The sequence below is a fragment of the Plutella xylostella genome, chromosome 13 (assembly GCF_932276165.1).
Source record: "Plutella xylostella chromosome 13, ilPluXylo3.1, whole genome shotgun sequence".
Lineage (NCBI taxonomy): Eukaryota > Metazoa > Arthropoda > Insecta > Lepidoptera > Plutellidae > Plutella > Plutella xylostella.
The window spans coordinates 3093776-3114585 of NC_063993.1; the positions used below are offsets into that span (position 1 = coordinate 3093776).

A 20810-nucleotide genomic window follows, 5' to 3' on the forward strand; every position below is an offset into this window, starting at 1 on the left:
AGTTTCTATGAAAAAGGAATTTTAATTTTCGTGTATTTCCAAAACTCGTAGAACAAAAGTTGTTCATGGGGCTATCATCACTCAGGGGGCTATTCCCCCTGAGTCACCCCTTTTTGGCTTAGTATACCGTTTTTGCAACATCCTGTATAAAACCATTGTTATTCGTAGTATAAATCTTAAAAACGACGATTGGTGCTACAATAGTAATTTCCGAACATGACAAAAGTGACAGTTTACACTGACACTATCATTCATTATGCCTGTGTGACAGTGACACTGACACTGACAGTCGAAGTTAACAGACTGGACTGGGTGGGTAGGATTGTTATTATTTTGTAAAACTAAATAATCCAATTTTATATGTTATTAACAAGACAACAATAAATAAGAGCTACAAAAATGGATCCTAATAAGCCCAAAAATGCATCGGAAGGAATAGTGGTAAGTTGTCAAATCAACTAAAAGTTTTGTCCTTGTTTGGTTGGTTCCTACCGATTACTCATCAACTCGTTAAGGTAAGTTAAAAATGAACCCACAAAATGATCAATTTTATTAATTATAAATTGCTTATTATATTTGTAAGTATTTGTAATGAGTTTATGATATTAACAAAAATCTAAATTTATGTGATTGTTTGGACTAAGTTTTCTTGTAAGCCAATACTTACCAAAATCTGCCAATACATCCACCAACAAGAGCTTATCCAATACCGATCGGCTGAATCCCATGAAATTGAGATGATATTGCGACTTTGGGATGCAAAAGATTATACCAAACTACACTGTACAAACTTCCATTTATGTTTCTAATCATGACTGATGGCCTACCAAACTTTTAAGATCTTTTGAATAGGTTCAAATTAGTATTTGTTTGTATTGTATTTTATTTCATACTACTTTTTTTTTACTTAAAGCCAATGGGAATCACAGCGTTAGATGAGACTGTGCTGACGAACCAGCCGGAGTCCCGGTATGAGTGCCCCGTGTGCCTGAACTGGCTCCGGGAGCCCGTCATCACCACCTGCGGACATCGATTCTGCAAAAGCTGTATCACTTCTTGGTTGCAGTAAGTTCATAAATTCCAATAGAATCTTAGGCCGTGTCCCCAGTAGGCAAACTGTTAGCGACCCACTGAGTTTGCGCTGTATCAATTGAAATGGAGTGTCCACAGTCTGCTTCTTTAGTATGCAGTTTGCGGTGTTTACAACTGACTATCTCAATATCTTGCTGCTAACATTTTGCCTACTGGTGACACAACCTTAGCTAAGTAATAATTATTGTTTGTTCATTTGTAGTTTTATTCATACAAATTATTCAACATTGTTCTCAGTTAAACTAAAAACTGTTACTGATTTTTATATTTTTTGTTTTCAGAAACAGTGGCCATTGTCCTATAGACAACATCAATCTTACTATGAAGGTGGACATCTTTCCTGATAACTTCACTCGGAGAGAAATACAAGAACAAAGGATGTCTTGTCCTTTTTCAGCAAAAGGTTTGTCTATATTTGCATATTTTTATAAACAAACTGCTTATTTTACATTCTAGTTTTTTTTTGTTTGCTACTTAATCTTTATTTTCAAGACATATACCATTGATTTAATCTCATTACCATGGGCATTAGGGTTTACACTATTCATCTTTTCGCAAAATAAACACTTTTTACTTTCACATAATTTTCAGGTTGCACAGTGAAAGTGCCTCCACTAGACCTGGATGCACACATAGCACACTGCGAGTACAATCAGCCGGAGGTGTCGACTCAGCCGGACCTGGTGATACCGTGCTCGTTCAAGGAGCTCGGCTGCAAGGAGACGTTCCACAGCCAAGACGAGCTGAATAAGCATCTGCAGGACGGACTACAGAGCCATATGAGTGTAAGAATAAGAAGCCATTTATTTAAGCCATATGAGTGTGAGTTACATGAAGTATTATATGTAGAACAAGTAGGATTTACGTTTTGCCTAAAAAGGTATTGGTGGGGATGGAAATTAAGTAGCCTATGACTCTTATGAATAATGTGTCGTTTTGTCTTTTTATAATCATCATCATTGTTCCGCCCCCCCACTGCCGATCATAGGCACCTTCCAAGGATAATAATGAAAGAAATGACATAATTAGATCCATAGATCCACAATCCACTATTATAGGTCTGCTTACATTGAGGTAATTAGATCATTATTAAAAACTGTTTAGGAACATTTTTCAGTTTTTCCCAAAAAGTTTCATCGTTGGAAGTGTGAAGAGTGCAGGGGAGGGGAGGGGACGGGAAGGGAAGGAAGGAGAGGGAATGCAAATTGCCCTCTAAATTATATTTCTCAATTCCAGTATTTAATGAACGCCTACTCCGAAGTGCGTATCAACAACGACATATCGAACGCGGGTATGGACGCCAAAGAGCAGGAGGCCATGAGTCTGTGGGACGCCCCCGAGAAGGGAGGCGGCGAGACGTCCGCACCGCCGCTTAATAACACGAATGCGCTTATAAGGTGTGTGTTATGTATATTTATGTATGTGAATTTCAGTCAAGTTCATTGATTATGCTAGCTGCCATTAAATTGTTAATTAATTGATTGCTAATTGTATTATATCCAGCAAAATAATGTAAACTATCGTTATTTTGGATTGACATAATAGTTACAATAGTTTAGTGGAGTCAATCAATGCAAATCACAGTTAGTAGTTATTTAAATTATATTCATACCCTAAAAGTCCCCAACTCAGCATGTACACATATACCTATTACCGCTAACAATCAATATTATTCTTCCAGAGCCCTCTACGAGCGAGTAGTGATACTAGAACAACGCAACCGCGAACAAGACATAGTTATAGCGAACATATCAAAGCAACTATCCGCCTTTGGCATGGCAAAACGCAAGCAAAACCACGATATGATTCTTCGTTACTGCATGGGCAACTACATATGGAGGGTAGATAACTTCAAGGCAAGATTGGATGCGATGCTGCAAGATCATACCAAGATGTTGTATAGCCCCGGGTTTTATACTTCGCCTAATGGCTACAGGTTGGTTGTGTATTAGTTTTTAATGTATGTAGTTAATAATTATGTAGAGTATAAGCCTGGATTCCACGCAAGCGGTTCAGTCTACAATGAAAGGTTGGTGAAGATTAGAAACAAGGCATTTTCAACTAAGTGCAATATCTGAAGATTTAAAAACGGTAAAACGTGGTACATGTGTTCCTCTAACCATATTTATTACACCTTCAGACATTGCACATATAGTTTGCTTTGATTCCCTTTCTGAGTAGATTGGCCCTAAAAAGGAATTAAGAATAATGCAAAATCCTACGAGGCGACTCCGTAAGGGATTTACAACACAAGCTTGAAATGAAAAAAACATTCTGAAGTTATTTTTTTTCCAGATTCTGCATCCGACTTAACATATCTCCTCAAAACACCAGCTGTTTCGCCCTACACCTCCACCTGATGCAGACAGAATATGATGACTGCCTCGAATGGCCGTTCAATGGGCGAATCTCAATCGCCATGATCAACCAATACGACTCGGACTTGACCCAACGAGACACTATGATGTCAAACACAAATCTTATAGCGTTCAGAAAACCAACAGCTGAGATTTGCCTTAGAGGATTTGGGTATACCGAGTATGCATTGGTTAATGATGTGGTAAGGAATGGATTTGTGAAGAATGATACGCTTATTATAAGGGTGTTTGTGAAGTGCGTATGACATGAGGAGTAGGTTTTTGGTTTTTTAATATTATGTTTGGATCATTTTTTGTGTTATATAATAATTGTATACTGATATAGTTTTTAGAGTCCATTATACATACAAAACAGATAAGACCGGTGTTGATAATAAGTAAGAGTACTTTACTTTTTCTAGAAATTAGTTCACGCTGAGTCTCAAAGTCAAAATCTCTGCACGTAGGGTATGATAATTATGTACTTATCATAAATAGTATTAGTTAGTATAAAGGTGCAATAAAACATTCCTATGGACATTCCATTGTATTATAAAAATTAAATAGTATTGATACGTAATTACGACCGTCCATTTACAATTTTACATTGTTCTATACATATATTTATATACCTAAGTTGCACAAAGTTTAATTAAGTTTTATTTGAAATTTGTTATTTAATTAGATTTGGTATTGTTGTTATACACAAAACTGTGGTGCTAGAGCAATCATATATTTTATACTGTCATAAATAAAATTATTGGATAATCTCAAGTACTCAATGAAGTAGGTAATATTCTGAATAAAGTGTAAAGAAAAATCTACGGCTTTTATTAAGTCGGTCATAGAAAAAAACAGAATTGAATTCAGAATTAATTTATTGGTATGCCTGCTTATAAAATAACAGATTCCACGTTACATCTAGATATCTTATCAAAATATAGGAATATACAATGATACAAAAATAGTGTCGAGAGGTCACACTCATAAAGTAATAGTATTTGCAAACCGTTGCTGTGATCTTCGACTTCACAAGTATGTTTTACTTAGGAGATTTTTCTACGATTGTTATTGATGACATTGGGGTAACTTTCTGAATGATTTTCTCAATACGTCCAAGTTCCTCTAAATTCTACGGTTTATCAAATTCAAAAATCTTCCGAAGAAACTTCGTTCGCGAATTAATTACTTTATGCCCAATTCGAAGGCTTAATTTATTTCATTATTTTTGAATTACCAATAACAAAATGTTGGCTAATGTACCAATGGAATTTGGTAAGAAGTGTTAAGGAAATCAATACGAGGTTATAGAGGGTGGTGACCCGTAAATAGTGGATCAACGGTAAAGAAAAAAAAATCAGATTCACCCCCTTTCCGTTGGTACACGATTTAATGGACACCCTGTATAGGTACCTATGTTCCATAATGACTTCTCACTATAAACCCTTTTGACAAAGGCCATGATTATTCAATGATATCGATTCTGAAGGCATAAAATTAGAGTTTGTCTGACAGTGCAGTGGTAAATTTCAATTTAATGCCTTCAGAATCGTTACCAAAACCTTTCTTTATTATATTTAGGCATATACAATAGTACCTACTTATAAGTTCGATTAAGATACTAGAACACAGATCCGAAATGGAGCAAAGAATCAAACAAAAAAAAAATTGACTAAAAGTACCTATGCAATGCAGTTGAAATAAACCAAAATAGTAGGTATTTTTGTCTCGCCATATTACACATGTGTATTGCCAGCACAGAACACATGGCCACATAATCTTAAGGTTTTAAAAACGAGCCCGATTTGCTGATGGCTGAAAAATTGTGTGGCATAGTAGGTACAAAATATCTAAACTTATAAAGCAGTTAACAGAACTATAATTATAATTGCCATAGTATAGGTATTCGAAGCCATTTTTAAGTATTTAAAAGAGCTACAAACTTTGTTATACATATAAAACACAGATCTTAAAACTAGTATTTTAACGTAACTAGGTATAGCCTTATCACATCCAAACCATCACATTTTTATTTCTATTCAACTTACAAAAACTCTGACTGTGTTATGGCAAAAAGCAATAGGTAGAACCTTTTTATGGTGAAATTTAACGTAATGAATTTATGGTTCATCATGCAAGTAGGTAGTATTAAAAACAACTACGGTTCCTTAAAAATAATTAACTAAAATTGAAACTATTATAGGTAAGCCTATACATATTCTGTAAATTTTCTTCGTTCCTTTCAATATTATAACACAAAATGTTTTATGGCAATAATGATTAAATGAGCTCGTTTTCATGTTTTGGTAACTACTTCGTAGATATATCAGTAACAAAATTAGCACAAGTCAAAATTTGTGTAATAAATGTATTTAGAGAATGATTTAATATTAATTAATTTAACTTTGGCATGAAACATCAAATCGGTGGTCTAAACGAGTAAAAAAATATATAAGTACACCTACTTATGTCCTTTTGACTCTCTTACATTATTTCGTTACACAAATCATGGCTTTTATGTGTCGCATTTACACTGTAGTTCTTTTAGCGATAGACCCATAGTCTGTTAGATCATAAACACCCCTGTTACGTTGTAATGTCATCTGCATATTAAATTATCGACAGGAAGTCAACACCTAATCCCTTGTTATGATCTAACAGAGTATAGTGAAAAGTGAAACTGGATCTAAATGTAAAAATAAAGGCTTGTCAAATATACCACCATGTACCACGTAGGCACATCGTACAAGCTGGACGACGACTGTTTCAAAATTTGTATTTTTATTATTTTTGACAAGAGTAGGTATATAAGTACTTAGGGGCCGTCCATTAATCACGTGAGGCTCAAAGGGGGGGGGAGGGGGTACGGAAAACCTCACGAAACATCACGAGGGTGGAGGGGGGGTCTCCTTAGACATCACGTGTATAAATTTTTTGTCAAAAACCGTCAGTATTTCTAAACCGAAATTTTGAATGGCGCAAAAATTTGAACGTTTTGTAGTAATATAAGATAGCATAGGATTTATAGGATTAAAATATTAAATTTTATTGCAAATAGGTACTTACACATAAATGTTTTTCAATTCAAAACGCAATTTTCGTTATATTTTCTCTAGTCAAAAATAGCCTTTACATAGACTTCCAAAAAAAATACACGTGATCCAGAAGGAGGGGGGGTTAGTCCCAAACCTCACCAAATATCACCAGGGGGGAGGGGGGGTCAAAAAATGAGAAAAACGACCTCACGTGATTAATGGACGGCCCCTTATGCGGTCGACCATATTTTACGATACCATATTTTAGAAGGTTTGCCTGCCATGTATTGATTGAAATGGTATTCAGAGTAACATTCTTGTATGAATTATGAAACATTTAGTCTATCGCTAAAAATACAGTAAGTATAAATATTTTTAGATACAGATGAATCAGTAACTATTCCAGAGAAAACTCTTAAAAATACCTTGATACCGTAGCTACATTCACATCTATAAAACTATTCATGAATAATATGCCGATATTATACTTTTATAATTCAATATAAAATCTACAACATATTTTTATGCATGAAAAACTTTTTCTACTACTTTTTTTACTTAAACTAGTCCTTACATATTAAGTAAGATCAATTAATGTGACATTATGACTATAAATATGGTTATCAAATAAAAAAAACCCTCTAGATACCATCCAAATAAATTACAATAGGTAAGTACTTAACAAAAGTTTTAAGATAAAAATAAGTGTTTAAATAACAAATGGGCAATATTCCAATATTGCCATTTTTATCTCACACAGAACAAACAAACACATATTTTTTGAAAGTAGCCAAAAAAATGATTAATAAGAAATCAAAGGAAGACTTGACGGAAGCTTTTCCAAATTATAACTAACAAGAGTTATTTTAAGACCTGCAAAATTCCGTTTGCCACACAATAGGGCTAACCATCAGGTATGTACTTATACAGGATGGAATGTTTCCTGTTCCTGAATGATAAAGTGACCGCCATAATGGAAGTTGTTCAGTACCGACATCAGGTAGATTGACAAGGACCGGGAAGTTCACTTATGAAATTCCCTGTATGTTTGTGGTCTACTACCTTTCCTAACACATGAAAATAAAAATTGTAATTTAGTAAGTTTTTTTAACATTTACTCAATCAAAGGGGTGATCATTAGGGAATCATACTGTTTTTTAATGCTTTACCGTCAAATCATATATTTTTAAATTTATTTTATACAATGCTGTTATACACAAAAGCTTTAGGTGAGTATGCATAATGTTTAAATACGAAATAAATTAATTCAAAATGTTAATTTTTAACCCAACACACACTTCAAATGTGGTTTATGAAATTATGAATTATGAAACAAATAATTTATCTTTGCCATTTTATTTTATTAAAATATTACAGCAATGGAATGTTTGGTTAAAACCTGTGTTCTTTTGTTATACTTTTGAAACTCTTGTACCATTTCTACATATCACAGTTATTATTTTCAAAATGCATTTTATTTTTGGAGGGGTTTAGCTATAAATGAGTTACATAACTATACTATCATAATCTGCTAGTTAAACATTAAACTGGTTTTGTCAGGATTTACGGTCAAGATACGATATTCTTATATGTTCACATAAGAAATTCTAATGGTGGTTTCCACCAGCTAGGCGAGGATTAAATTGAAAATATGGCAAAAATATATTTTCTCCTAGCGCATCCCCTAAATGTTATGTTCGTTCAGAACACAGTATAGCGTAACTATTTAATTCTCAGAATATTCATAATTACATTTTTGACTGCATTCAAAATTAATATTATTTGTACAGCTAGCAGGTACATTCTTTATAATTGGTAGAAGCTTATTATAATAGATTAGTTTATATTTAGATAGTTTAATATACATTTATTTATTTATACTATATATCTGTATTAAGTTACTATATTATATATTTATTGATATATTATTATATATTTTATGACATTATCTACGTATACAATGCCACAAAGTGATAATGATGATAGCGATGAGAGTAATGACAGTTATGTTTCGTGTGCTGCGTCCGATGGATTGAACAGTACCAGTAGTTTTCAAAGTCTTCCTTCAGTGTCTGATATCTTATTTTCTAATTTCTCTAGTGTTCCAAAAAACTTTAACGTTGTTCACATTAACGCGCAGAGCATTCCGTCTCATTTTTCAGATATGCTGGCTACATTTGATATCAAACACGTTCATGCCATATTGGTATCGGAATCTTGGCTCAAACCTTGTCACTCATCAGTTTCCTATTCTTTACCAGGTTTCCAGCTTATTCGTAACGACCGCATTGTTGGCGGTGGTGGTGGTGTGGCCATTTACCTTCGTGCAAATATTCCTTTTTCTGTCATCAGTATGTCCACTCAACCACCTCCACAAAATGCAGGTGAACATTTATTCGTCGAGATAACACTCTCACACACAAAAGTCCTTCTTGGCGTCTTCTATTGCCATTCATCCAAGGTCAACTACTTTAGCTCTTTTGAGAAGCTTCTCGAAGATTTTACTCCCAATTATCCCCATACAGTTCTCATGGGAGACTTCAACACCTGTCTTCTCAAACAGGACTGTCGGTCTTCTTTATTGGAATCCTTAGCCAAATCTAGCAACCTTAGCATTCTTCCTCTTAATTCTACACATCATTTCCCTAACTGTGCCCCATCTCTTCTTGATCTGATATTAGTGTCATCCACAGCTCACGTTGCCAAACATGGCCAATGTACTGCTGATGCTTTCTCATATCATGATCTGATATATCTCTCTTACAAAATCCGACCCCCAAAAGCGAAGCCGAGAATTCTTCTACAGCGAAATTTTGGTGGTATGGACGTGGATGAATTGTATGCAGATGCCCTTAAAGTAGATTGGCTTTCAGTCACTAAATTGAACACTGTAGACGAGCAAGTTAGTAGATTTAATGAACTGCTTATCGAGCTTTACGACAAACATGCTCCAGTTCGTCAAGTCAAAATGAAGCATTTGCCGGCCCCATGGCTGAACGATGACATCAGGGTTCTCATGCGGAGAAAAAATCTAGCCAAATATAGATATAAATGCCGACCTACAGATATTAATAAGGAGAAATATCATACTGCGCGTAACCTCTGCAACAAGGCGTGTAGAAATGCTCAAAGACGCCATATTCATGAATCCATTGAAAATGGAGATCCAGCTAAGGTCTGGAGATTCTTGAAGTCACTGGGAGTTGGAAAACCACAGCATAGCTCCTTACCTAGTAATTTAAACTTAGATTCTCTGAATCTTCATTTTTCCTCAACTTCAGCTCTTTGTGATGCTATTAAAACTAAGACACTCAATCACATTTCTACTTTACCAACTCCCGGCTTTTCCTCTTTTCATTTTAGCCAATTCAGTGAATGTGATGTTAAGAAAACCATTACTTCCATCACCTCCAACGCAGTTGGTAGTGATAGTGTCAGTAGAAACATGGTCATGCCCATCATTGACGTCATCATCCCTATCATTACCCATATCCTTAACTCCTCTATCTCTGCAAAGGTTTTTCCCTCAGCATGGAAAGATGCTCAAATAACCCCTCTTCCAAAAAAATCACACCCTTCCTCTTTCTCGGATTACCGTCCCATTTCAATTTTACCTTTCCTTTCCAAAGTTCTCGAACGTCTGGTTCATCATCAACTTAGTTCCTTCCTCTCCCAAAATGATCTACTTAATCCTTTTCAATCTGGTTTTCGTCCTGGACATAGTACGGTAACTGCTTTAATTAAAATTACCGATGACGTCCGTTGGGGTATGGAAAAAGGTCAGCTTACTGTATTGGCATTGCTCGATTTCAGTAACGCCTTCAACACCGTAGATTTCGAAATACTGCTTGGAATTTTGGGTTCACTTAACATATCTCCAGAAGCTGTTGGCTGGTTTCACAGTTACTTGCATGGGCGCCGACAGCGCATACGCATAGAGGATTCCTTCTCTACGTGGTGTAACTCCTCTGCCGGTGTCCCGCAAGGTGGCGTCTTATCTCCTCTGCTCTTCGCTATTTTCATTAATAGTATATCCCATAAATTCTCTTCTTTCTACCACTTGTACGCAGATGATCTACAGATCTATATGCAGTCAGCACCATCTGATTTAGCTGATGCCATTTCAAAAGTTAACTCCGACTTGAACAGCATATCTGTATGGTGTAAATCTTACGGACTAAAAATCAACCCCACAAAAACACAGGTCGCTATATTGGGTAGCCCCAGAATGAGGTCGAAGGTTGATTGGCACCAAATACCTCACATATCTTTCGATGGCAATATTATACCTTTCAGCAATGTTGTGAAGAACCTTGGTGTATATATCGACAGCAACCTTACATGGACTCTGCAAATGGCTGAACTGAGCCGGAAAATATTTGCATCTGCTTCATCCTTAAGGCGACTGCGCAATTTTCTACCGACATCTACTAAAGTTTCGCTTGTTCAGACCCTTCTTCTTCCAATACTCGACTACGCAGACGCCAGCTATCCAGATCTCACAGAGGAGCAATTAAACAAACTTGAGCGACTTCAAAACTTCTGCATACGGATAATTTTCGGCCTCCGAAAATTTGACCATATCTCCGAATACCGCGCAAAACTCAAGTGGCTCCCGATTCGCCTTCGACGGAATGCTCATATTCTTTCGCTCTTGTACTCTGTCCTGTTCAACCCATGCACGCCAAACTACCTGAAGGAGCGCTTTCAGTTTCGACTGAACGCTCAAGGAAGACCGATGCGTTCTTCACAGGAGCTTCTACTGGAATATCCGGCGCATTCTACAAAATTTTACAGCCACTCCTTTACGGTTCGGGCAATTGAGCTGTGGAACTCTCTGCCACTTAATGTGCGTAGCGCTAAATCACCGCAAACCTTTAAAACACTGGTAAAAAATCATTATCTATCATTGTAAGTAGTCCGTGTCTGTAATATATGTCTTTTATAATTTGTATAGTATAATAATGTTATTTAATTAACTTAATATGTATGTTTGTATATATATACTTAATATGTATGTTTGTATAATATGTATGTATATAATTATGTATAGTATGTATTGTTTATGGTATGTATTACAGTATTATAGGTTTATATTAGGCTATTATAAGTAGGTACATAGTTAGTTATATTATTATTTTGTTATTGTTGGTACACCGCCCTCTAAATTGTCACTTTGTTTCCGCTATATATAAGGTTGCCTGTAAGAGATCGCCCTCAGCGATAAGGCCGCCTATTGTACATTAGTTCTAGTCTATAAGTATGTGTTTTTGTATGTCTGATTTATGTGGTGTTCAATAAAGCAATATTCTATTCTATTCTATTCTATTCTATTCTATTCTTGTCATTTCCCATATAAATTTCAATTCAATCCTCGTCTCTATATTGTAGGTTGGAAGATGGGGCATTTGAGGAACCTTTTTTTCGGATAGGTATACTATTAACGTGGACGATTGTACGGTACCAAAATGACAGAATAATAATTATGTTCGTTTAAATCTACGATTTTTGTCGCTTGATCATTCTAACAGCGAGTCAATTATATATAGCGTTATATACTATATAGTTTTTGTGACATCCTATTTTTAAGTTTTACTTATTTAAGGTTACCAAAACACTTGTGGTTGTTACATAATATCTACTTATGTAAAGGCAACTACAAACTACATTCATAACGTCAGAAGATAGTGAAATATTAATAATGTCAATAAAACTCTTTTTTAAACATCTCCATACCATCCATTCTATGGATGTTATAACAAACATTGTCCTATTCTATATTCCTACCTCTACATATTCTATACAAGATCTTTCCCATTTCAACTAATCCCTTTTTAAATCTCAAATAATTTAATGACATGATAGCTCTTTCATAATCATTCAATTTTATCTCAAGCATTGCTTTTGATGGTATAGCATATCTTCCTGAGAAAAAATAGGGCTAACCTTTCGCCTTACAATACATTCCTACAAGATCTCATGGTATGGATACACAAACCAATAAATATTTATATTTATAAAGTATCAATTAATGTATGTACCTAATGTGACGTTTATATTATTTAAATATAATGCAATGTATAGAAACTTACTTTGGCAAATACATACAGTATGATTATGGTTATTCACGAAATTAAAAATGATTTTATCGATGCCTATGGCGGTTTTTAACAGCAGGCGGATTTCATCACGCACGCGGGATTGCGCGCCGTTTTCCCGCTTCTCGCTGGAATATTCCACGCGTTACAATGAATACTTGTATATGGATGCGTGCGGGGCAATCCCGCGTGCATAATCAAATCCGCATGCTGTTAAATCAGCCTATCTATGACATACAGTAACTTATGTGCACTGACCTCCATTCCTTTCACTTTAAGTCTCTAAAACCTTTCACTAGATGGCGTCAGTAACTCTCCACTTCAAACTATCGATCGTCTCAGTAGATGGCGCTAATGAATAACTCGTGCAATGGAGTAGAAAACCAAGTTGGCAGCACTATCGAGTGGGCCTTTCAGGTTCTGAGCAATCACATTATTGGGGAGAAAAAATGGCGACTGAACTAACCAATTAGAACTAGGGAATCGGGCCTACTCGACAGTGGAATTAGCTTTACTGTTTCCTCTCCATTGTAGCTCTATGTGCTCTGACCTCCATTCCTTTCACTTAAACCTTTCACTAGATGGCGCCAGTAACTTTCCACTTCAAACTCTCGATCGTCTCACTAGATGGCGACTGACTCTTGCTCGTAGCTCTTATCCCTCTAGACGGAGCTGCTAGAGTCGCCGGGGAACTGCAAGAGGTTGTCGCCGCCGCAGCTGGGCGTGGGCGAGGAGGGGGGGTCGAGGGACGCGCGGGACGCCGAGCTGAAGCTGCTGGAGCTCAGCTCTTCCGGTTCCGGCTCGAAGCGCCCGCTGGCGGCGATGCCTGGAATTAATCGGGTATGTTTGGATTAGTTAGTGTATTATTGGGGTACAGTGGTGTCTTTAACCGGATGTTACAAAATGATAACTTGACCTGATTATATGTGGCATCGGAGCCTAACAAATTAAGGCCCGGTTACGCAATACTCATCAGATTTAGATAATAACAAGGGATTCGTTGTTGACTTTTGACACACCTGTCAAGAATTTAATATGAAGATGACGTGTAATTGATAACATTACAATTTAACAGGGATGTTAATGATCTAACAGACTATGGTGAAACTAGGCATTAGTTTATTATTGTTGTGGTATAGTGGTATTTTTAATTGGATGTTATAAAATGATAACTTCAACTTTGTATCTGTGGCACCGGAGCCTAACTAATGAACTGATTTAGATTGCAGGTAACTTATTTATTAGGTACCTCAGGTGGGATTTTAATACTCAGTGAATAAAACATATAAGGTGCTTTTTGAATTTTTATTACTATCTGAATTTTTAAACACTCCATAACATTAACAACATAATCATACAGAGACAAGGCAGCCGAATCTAAAATAGGGTTTAATTACCTTTCATATCTCTATTTACTCTTATTTTTATATAAAAAAAACATCAGGTTCCGAGATTTAGAAAAAATACTAGGTATTTTACATTATGAAGGGTAAAACGCAAGTGAGCGCATCAAATTTTATATCAATAAAAAATCATATTTTTGAAGAGCATAGCATTTTTAGTTAAGTTTAATAAGTTCAATGCATATGTGTGGCTTGTGTGGTCTTAAGATTTTTTTTAACATGGTATTCTATTAACAAAGCTATTATTATTATTTTTAACAGATTTACCCAAAAATTAATGTTCTGGAAATCTTGATATAGTCATACTTATAAGTGGAGAAACATTTTAAAAGCAGTTTTGCCTTGACAAGATTTCTTAAATACCCTAAGCAATTAAGGATAATTGCTGGGCAACATTGAAAGCAAAATCAACTTAACTGAACTCCACTTATGCACCAAGGTAAGTGGAACTGGTCCCAGATTATAACTCAAACTTTACAAAGGTTTTATACAGGGTGTTGCCAAAGCGGTGTAGTAAACCGAAAGGGGTTGACTCAGCTCGTCATTCTGCGTGTGTAGGAAATTCTTGGAAAAACATCACTCGCTATAGTAAAAAGTCACATTAGCAATCTTTTTTTATGAATATCAAATTTTAAAAGTGTCACAATAAAAGTTGTTCAGAGTGCCTTACTGAGTCACTTCCTTTCGGCTTAAGTACTATACATACCTCTTTAACTAAAACTTCATCTAATCAGTGGCCAATCTTCAAATATAAGTTAATATTCAGGTTGTTTTTAATTAATATCAACACAACATTTATGTCTCTAAACCTATAATGTTACAAATTATTTCATAGCAGCCTCTCATAAATTACTCTAGCCATACATAAGCTTTTCAAATAATCTTCTATTCAATGGACTCAATATATCTCAACATATAATAAAGCGTAGGTAATATATAGTTTGCAAGGTATGCATAGGATTTATGACCACAGAATTCGACAAAAGTTGTAAAAAAACATTAGATATTAATATACATCATGGCAAATAGGTATGTAGAATCGATCTCTTATAGTACATATAACATTTGATTTATTGATTGGTGAACATAGTATATATTTTAGGTAACTGAATATAGTTTATTAATTATAATGTTGTTAATATTATACAGAAGCAAGGCCTTTCTGATTTAACTCAAACATGGTCTTAATCATTTGTCAGCAAACATACTTTATTACAATAATTAATTTATTAGCTAATTAATATGCGGAAAACCTAATCCGTTAGAAAATTCTATTAGTATCTAGTAGATAATTATGTTAATAAATAAATAATTTTGTCATGATTTAACATATTAAAACTAGAAATTACAAAAACATTTAATACTTGAAAAAAAACTTAGAAACGGAGCTAAATAATTTAAGTAGATAAAAAATATTAACTTTGTACATAAAAAGACAGCCGTTAAATCAGAAAAAAGGTATTATATACCGTCAGTGACTACGTCAATGTTGGATTCAGCTTCGAAATTTATATAAAAATAAAAACTAAATAGCAAATACGATAAAATTTACTTCAATGTCAAATCATGTAGAACTATACAATCATCATTTTTAAGTTTAAAGGCTTATATTAATGAAATACTGCGCGTGCGTTCGTCAATATTAGAGGACAGTCACTATACTGAGAGAAATCTTTCATTACAAACCTGATGTCAAAATTAAATAAAACATGTGCCGAATGAAATTGATTCCGTGAATCAATGTAGCAAGCCGTAGCTAGTGCGGTTATCTGGACAATTACTTTTGATACTTACTGGAAATGCATTATTCATTACTAATCCAAATCCATTTTCAACCAGACCCGTTTGAATCTTATAACTTAAGAAACAGTTCGTAATTCTAGATTTCTAACATCAGTATCTGATCCACTATTATATTATGCTGCTACATTACATTATGCATAATAAAATGTACCGTAAATTATTTAAAACATTTCACACAAATCACATTAGAATGCTTGAATGAAAATGAAAGTTTAAATAAATAACTGATTTTGTATTTTTACATGTTTTTCTGTATATTATTGCATATTTAACGCGTATTGTGTGAAACTGCTATGCCTGTTCTCAAACAAAAATCTATTATGCGATCTACAAAGTGTCAATAAAAATAGCTTTATTGCATTTCCCTGCCAAGTCCTATGACTCTGATGATGTAATGTCTTCAAGTACTTCATCATTATTTAAGCAAAATAGTATAGGTATATCGGCAATAACTCATTGACACCCTGTAAAATAATATTAGAATAAGAATGGATCATTTATATCTATCGCTATAATTTATACCCATCCTAATCCTATTTAAATTGTCTATCTACTGTACAGAAAACTAAATGTGAAGTGAATTACGATACCAACCGAGTGACCGAGATTCAATTAAAAATAAATAAGTAATGAAATAGATAAAATTATCCCAAAACGAATAATATACAATACTCGTCAGTGATTGATTACTACAACGTTGTAAATAAACTAAATTTATTCCCTTTTCTCTAATGACATTCTTCACATCGTGTCAAAAGAGAAGATCGTCTGACGCCAATACAATATTAATTTGACTTGCACGTCCTTAAATATAAAACACAACTTTTACTTTGATAATATAATTAATAGACTACTAAACCAGTTGCAATTCACTTAAAAAAGTTTATAATGCAAAACAGGATTTATAGAATAAGTCCATTAATTGATTTCAAAGTATTATAGCGTCCTTTTATGATCGTATCATACGACCTATTTCATCTAGATACAATGGTAAATAACGAGGTATGCAAAATTATACTGGCCTTGCTGAATTTAGTGTATTAACAAACACATGCTGCAAATAAATAGTTGCAAATTTATTTAGAAATGTTTTGTAATTTTTTTCTTAAGTATAAGTTATGTTTAAAAAAATAGAGAACCTAAATAAGTTACTAATAAAAGTAAGTACTAGATAAAAAGCACAGTATGTATTAACTTACAGACAGAATTATAGATGTTATACCTACACTTGATTTGGATAGTGCAATTCTGTCTACATAGAAAGTCAAGATTATTATATTTTTTGTATTTTACTACATTTTTATATTTTTATTTCGTTTTTTATGATATGACAGTTATAATCCCTCTTTGCAATACACAAAGCAAAAATCGCCTTAGGTTTAAAGTTATTAAGAGAACTAGTTACTGAACATGACTCTGATTTACCATTACATTTTACTAATCATATTTTTTTGTCTTTTTTCTTATGCATATGCGTTTTAAAACCACTTAAACTAAAATACTATAGTAGCAGCGAAATTTTAAGTGAATATTGCAACATTTATTATATTGCTAAAATTCATTTTAAGCTATGGTGGAGAAGTTTCCTTTACACAAATCCTTAAAGTATAACTTTTTTATTTAGTTTTTTTTAAATTATTGTTAGTAAAACCGTCACATTATAACTTCTAGCGATGAAGCAGTCACGAAGATATTGCGATATATTAACACTCACTAGTAGCTGGTAGCATCATTAACAATCCATTGTCCAAATGTCCACAATATCCTTAAATACCATCGTGGGATTATGTAGCATTTATATATTCTGCCATCGATGATGCACCAATTTGTACTCCACGGTCACAGTCACATAACAAGGCCTCATCGACCAGTCTAAAGTAATGAATGATTACTATCCCTTAATAAAACACAACACAATTAAATTTACAGTCCTAGTATTTTTTCGCATTTAAAATTCCTGTATGCTTTTGAGCTTAAAATTAAACTGGAAACTTCTCCACCGATGAACACATTTTGGTTACTAATTACTTCTTTTTCCTACGCGGTTTTTTAGACTTAGCTGATTGCTTTGTTGAAGGCTGGACAGAGCTAGAAGCACCGGTAGCTTTTTTGTCCTCTTTATCACTGTCAGTAGATAGAACCGGCGACGTATTGTCATCATCTGAAGACTTGTCCATTATTTCTATGTCTTTATCTTCCTGTTTATCGTCCATCTTAATATTAATTTCTTGAGTCGTGAATTTCTCGTCCTGAATCACGCTGAAACCTCTCTCCTTTGTAACAGGCACCTTCTCTAAATCTACCAGATTAAAACTACTAGACTCAATAGCCCTTGTCGTCGTCTCTTTTATAGAAGAAAGAATATCATCAATATTAATCTTGCATATAGGGCTCATAACCTTAGTATTATCCTCTAAAAGGCTGTCTTTCATTACTTCTAATTTAAAATCGTCCAAAGCAAAATCAAGCGCTTCTAAAGGAGGCAGATCAGCTAGCAGATGCTCCTCAACGAAATTCAGTTCTGTTGGTGCGTCGCATTCGGCTACCAAAATATCAGTTCTTTTACAAAGCTCATACAACTTATCTTGTAAAGATACCTCCTTGGAAGACGTTGGCACTTCGTGATCAATCTTATCAGTATTCTCTTTCTCCACTGTTGGTTCTGGAATCTTCTTAGCACTTTTAGAAGCTGCTATAGAACTCCAAGACTTGACAGCTGCAACCGGTTTCTCGGCAACCACTTCAATTTCCTCTTTCTTTGTTTCAATAACTTGGGGGGACTTCTTACGACTCTTGTTTCCTTTAGTAATCTGTATTTCAGGGAAATCGTCTTTAACTGTGTCAATTATAATCAGATCCTTTTGATGTATTTCAGTGTGCGGCTTTTCAGCCAATTTTCTGTGATTATCAAGGTATGGAGACAGAGACTTGCTCTTTTTAGACTTGGGTAAGGCTATTTCTTTCGCAAAGAAAGATGTGGTTTCACTAGCTGTGCCGTCTTTGTGCATTGTAAAGGTTTCAAAAGTATCTTGGAACAAATCCTTATCCTTGTAAGAGGAGGATGGTTCCGGCAAAACTTCTATATCATCATACTTATCATCACTTATATTGCTTTTGTTTTTCTTAACAGGCGAAATTGTGCGTCTTAGCGGTACTATATCGAAAGACTTTTCAATTTTGTCTTGACTATCACATTCTACGGGTCTCTCCGGAGTTATGCTTTTGGGCGAACGAGACATTCTTTTAGAATAGAACTGTCTCGAGGGTTCCGAATCTTCGTAAGGTGAAGAGATAGATACGAGATCTCCTGTAGAAATCTGAGACTTATCATCAATCGTATGTATTTCAACAAAGCTGTCTTCTTCAGCTTTAGCCGCAGCCTCTTCTTGGGCTTTCTTATTTTTACGGTTTCTCTTAGGCTTTGTTTTAATTTCCTCCATTGGTTTATCGGCCGTGGGCTGCTGAACTATGACAGGTTGTTTGTTTTCAGTTTCATTTAACAACAGGTCCCATGCTTGTTCCTCAGTTTTTATTTCATCTTCACGTGTGTTTTTGTTTATTTTAGATTTGGTTATTGTTTCACAATCTATTTTAGCAGGCTCGTTATTCTTGCAAGGTAATTTTATAGACAGAGCAAAACATGTGTCTTCTTTTGGCTCCGGCTCACGTGCTTTTTGTTTATCTTGTCTTGCAAGTTCAGGAGTTTTTTGTTTATATTGCCTTTTCTCTTCTATGATATCCCTTTCTGGAGTTTTTTGTTTATATTGCTTTTTCTCCTCTATGGTGTCCCTTTCTGGAGTTGGTTGTTTACATTGCTTTTTCTCTTGTGCAATGTCTCTTTCGGGAGTTTTTTCTTTAGATTGTTTTTTCTCTTCAACATTATCTTTTTCAGGTGTTTTGTGCTTGTTTTGTTTCTTCTCGTCTACTATGACCTTTTCAGGTGTTAGCTTATTTTGAATTTTCTCTTGTTTTGTATTCAGTTCGGGCGTTTTTTCTTTAATTTGTTTTATTTCTTTTTCTTCTTTAATTTCAGGTACTGGCGTTTTTAGTTTACTTTGCTTAGGTTGTTTTTCTTCGGTTATAATTGTAGATTTGTCAGATTTGACACTAACAATAGGTTTAACATCTACGTCTACAGAAGATTTACTTTCATTAGATTCGCTACTCGAAAGTTTTTTAGACGCGTTTTCGTTTGTTGTTTGTTTTGCGGGCTTATCAGTATCGTTTTTCTTTTTATCTTGTTTAGTTGGTTTAACCTCGGCTTTCTCGGCAACGCTACACGGTTGAGCTTCTACAGCCACTTCTACGTCCCTAACATCACTTTCACACTCCTTACGTTTACTCTTAACGCTATCATCTCTATCACTACATAACTTTGGGGTGGGAGATTTCTTATCTCTATCCGCCGGCTGAATATCATCCGACCGGTGTGATTTTGGCAGTGGTTCCGTCGGTCGCTCGCTGAGATCGTTCTTACTGTCTAGATTATCCGGCAAGGCACTGTAGGTGAGAGCGGCCGGGATGACGACGTCCGAAGTGAGGGGTAGGGGTTCGTCGGCGTACTCCGGTGTTTGCGGGGAGATGGTTTGGACAGGGATGCGGGTGTCAACGGGGAGGGGTCGTATGAGGAAGTCGGGGCGGGAGGGGATGGAGGTGGGGGCGCGCACGACGGGGCGGAACGAGGTCTCGTCGTCGTTGGAGTGCGTGTAGTCGTCGGGGTCGTCGAGCTGCGGCGTCTGCGGCGGCGGAGGCACCACCACCGTCCCGGCCGGGTCCACGGCGCGCTCTATGGCCGCCCGCGACTGCTGCAGGCGCGGCGCTACGCCCCCTACACACACCAAAGGCAACCATTACTATACAGCCGGCACAGAGGAGATTTGGAAAAAAGCATTTATTTGCAACGTGCTACCGAGGTTTAAACGCGGGTTTTAGGCGCTGGTAAATATCACACTGTGTTTATTGAAGTATTGAAACCGTCGCAATAGTGTGATATTACAAAATGACCGTTGACAGTAAAAGTTA

At 35.4% G+C, this 20810-nt stretch overlaps 2 protein-coding genes across 2 annotated transcripts in view; one reads left to right on the forward strand and one right to left on the reverse strand.

Annotated features, from left to right (window-relative positions):
* The first annotated feature begins 299 nt into the window (after positions 1-299).
* Positions 300-4949, forward strand: LOC105382485 (TNF receptor-associated factor 6-B). Its single transcript, XM_038112275.2, has 7 exons — positions 300-441; positions 914-1065; positions 1374-1495; positions 1684-1877; positions 2329-2489; positions 2774-3028; positions 3388-4949. The coding sequence occupies exons 1-7, from the start codon at positions 400-402 to the stop codon at positions 3713-3715; spliced, it is 1254 nt and encodes a 417-aa protein (XP_037968203.2). The 5' UTR covers positions 300-399; the 3' UTR covers positions 3716-4949.
* A 10060-nt stretch (positions 4950-15009) lies between these two features.
* The window catches only part of LOC105389124, a 29957-nt gene continuing 24156 nt past the window's right edge, over positions 15010-20810 (reverse strand). The window contains exon 15 of the mRNA XM_048625152.1: positions 15010-20616. Coding sequence (XP_048481109.1) covers positions 17813-20616 — 2804 coding nt within the window. The 3' untranslated portion in view covers positions 15010-17812. The remainder of the gene's footprint in view (positions 20617-20810) is intronic.

Bases quoted from the DNA above. Each gene is read 5' to 3' on its own strand.
- LOC105382485 (XM_038112275.2), top strand. From the start codon at position 400: ATGGATCCTAATAAGCCCAAAAATGCATCGGAAGGAATAGTG. The intron at 442-913 runs GTAAGTTGTCAA...TTTTACTTAAAG, and splicing joins ATGCATCGGAAGGAATAGTG to CCAATGGGAATCACAGCGTT. The intron at 1,496-1,683 runs GTTTGTCTATAT...CATAATTTTCAG, and splicing joins TTGTCCTTTTTCAGCAAAAG to GTTGCACAGTGAAAGTGCCT.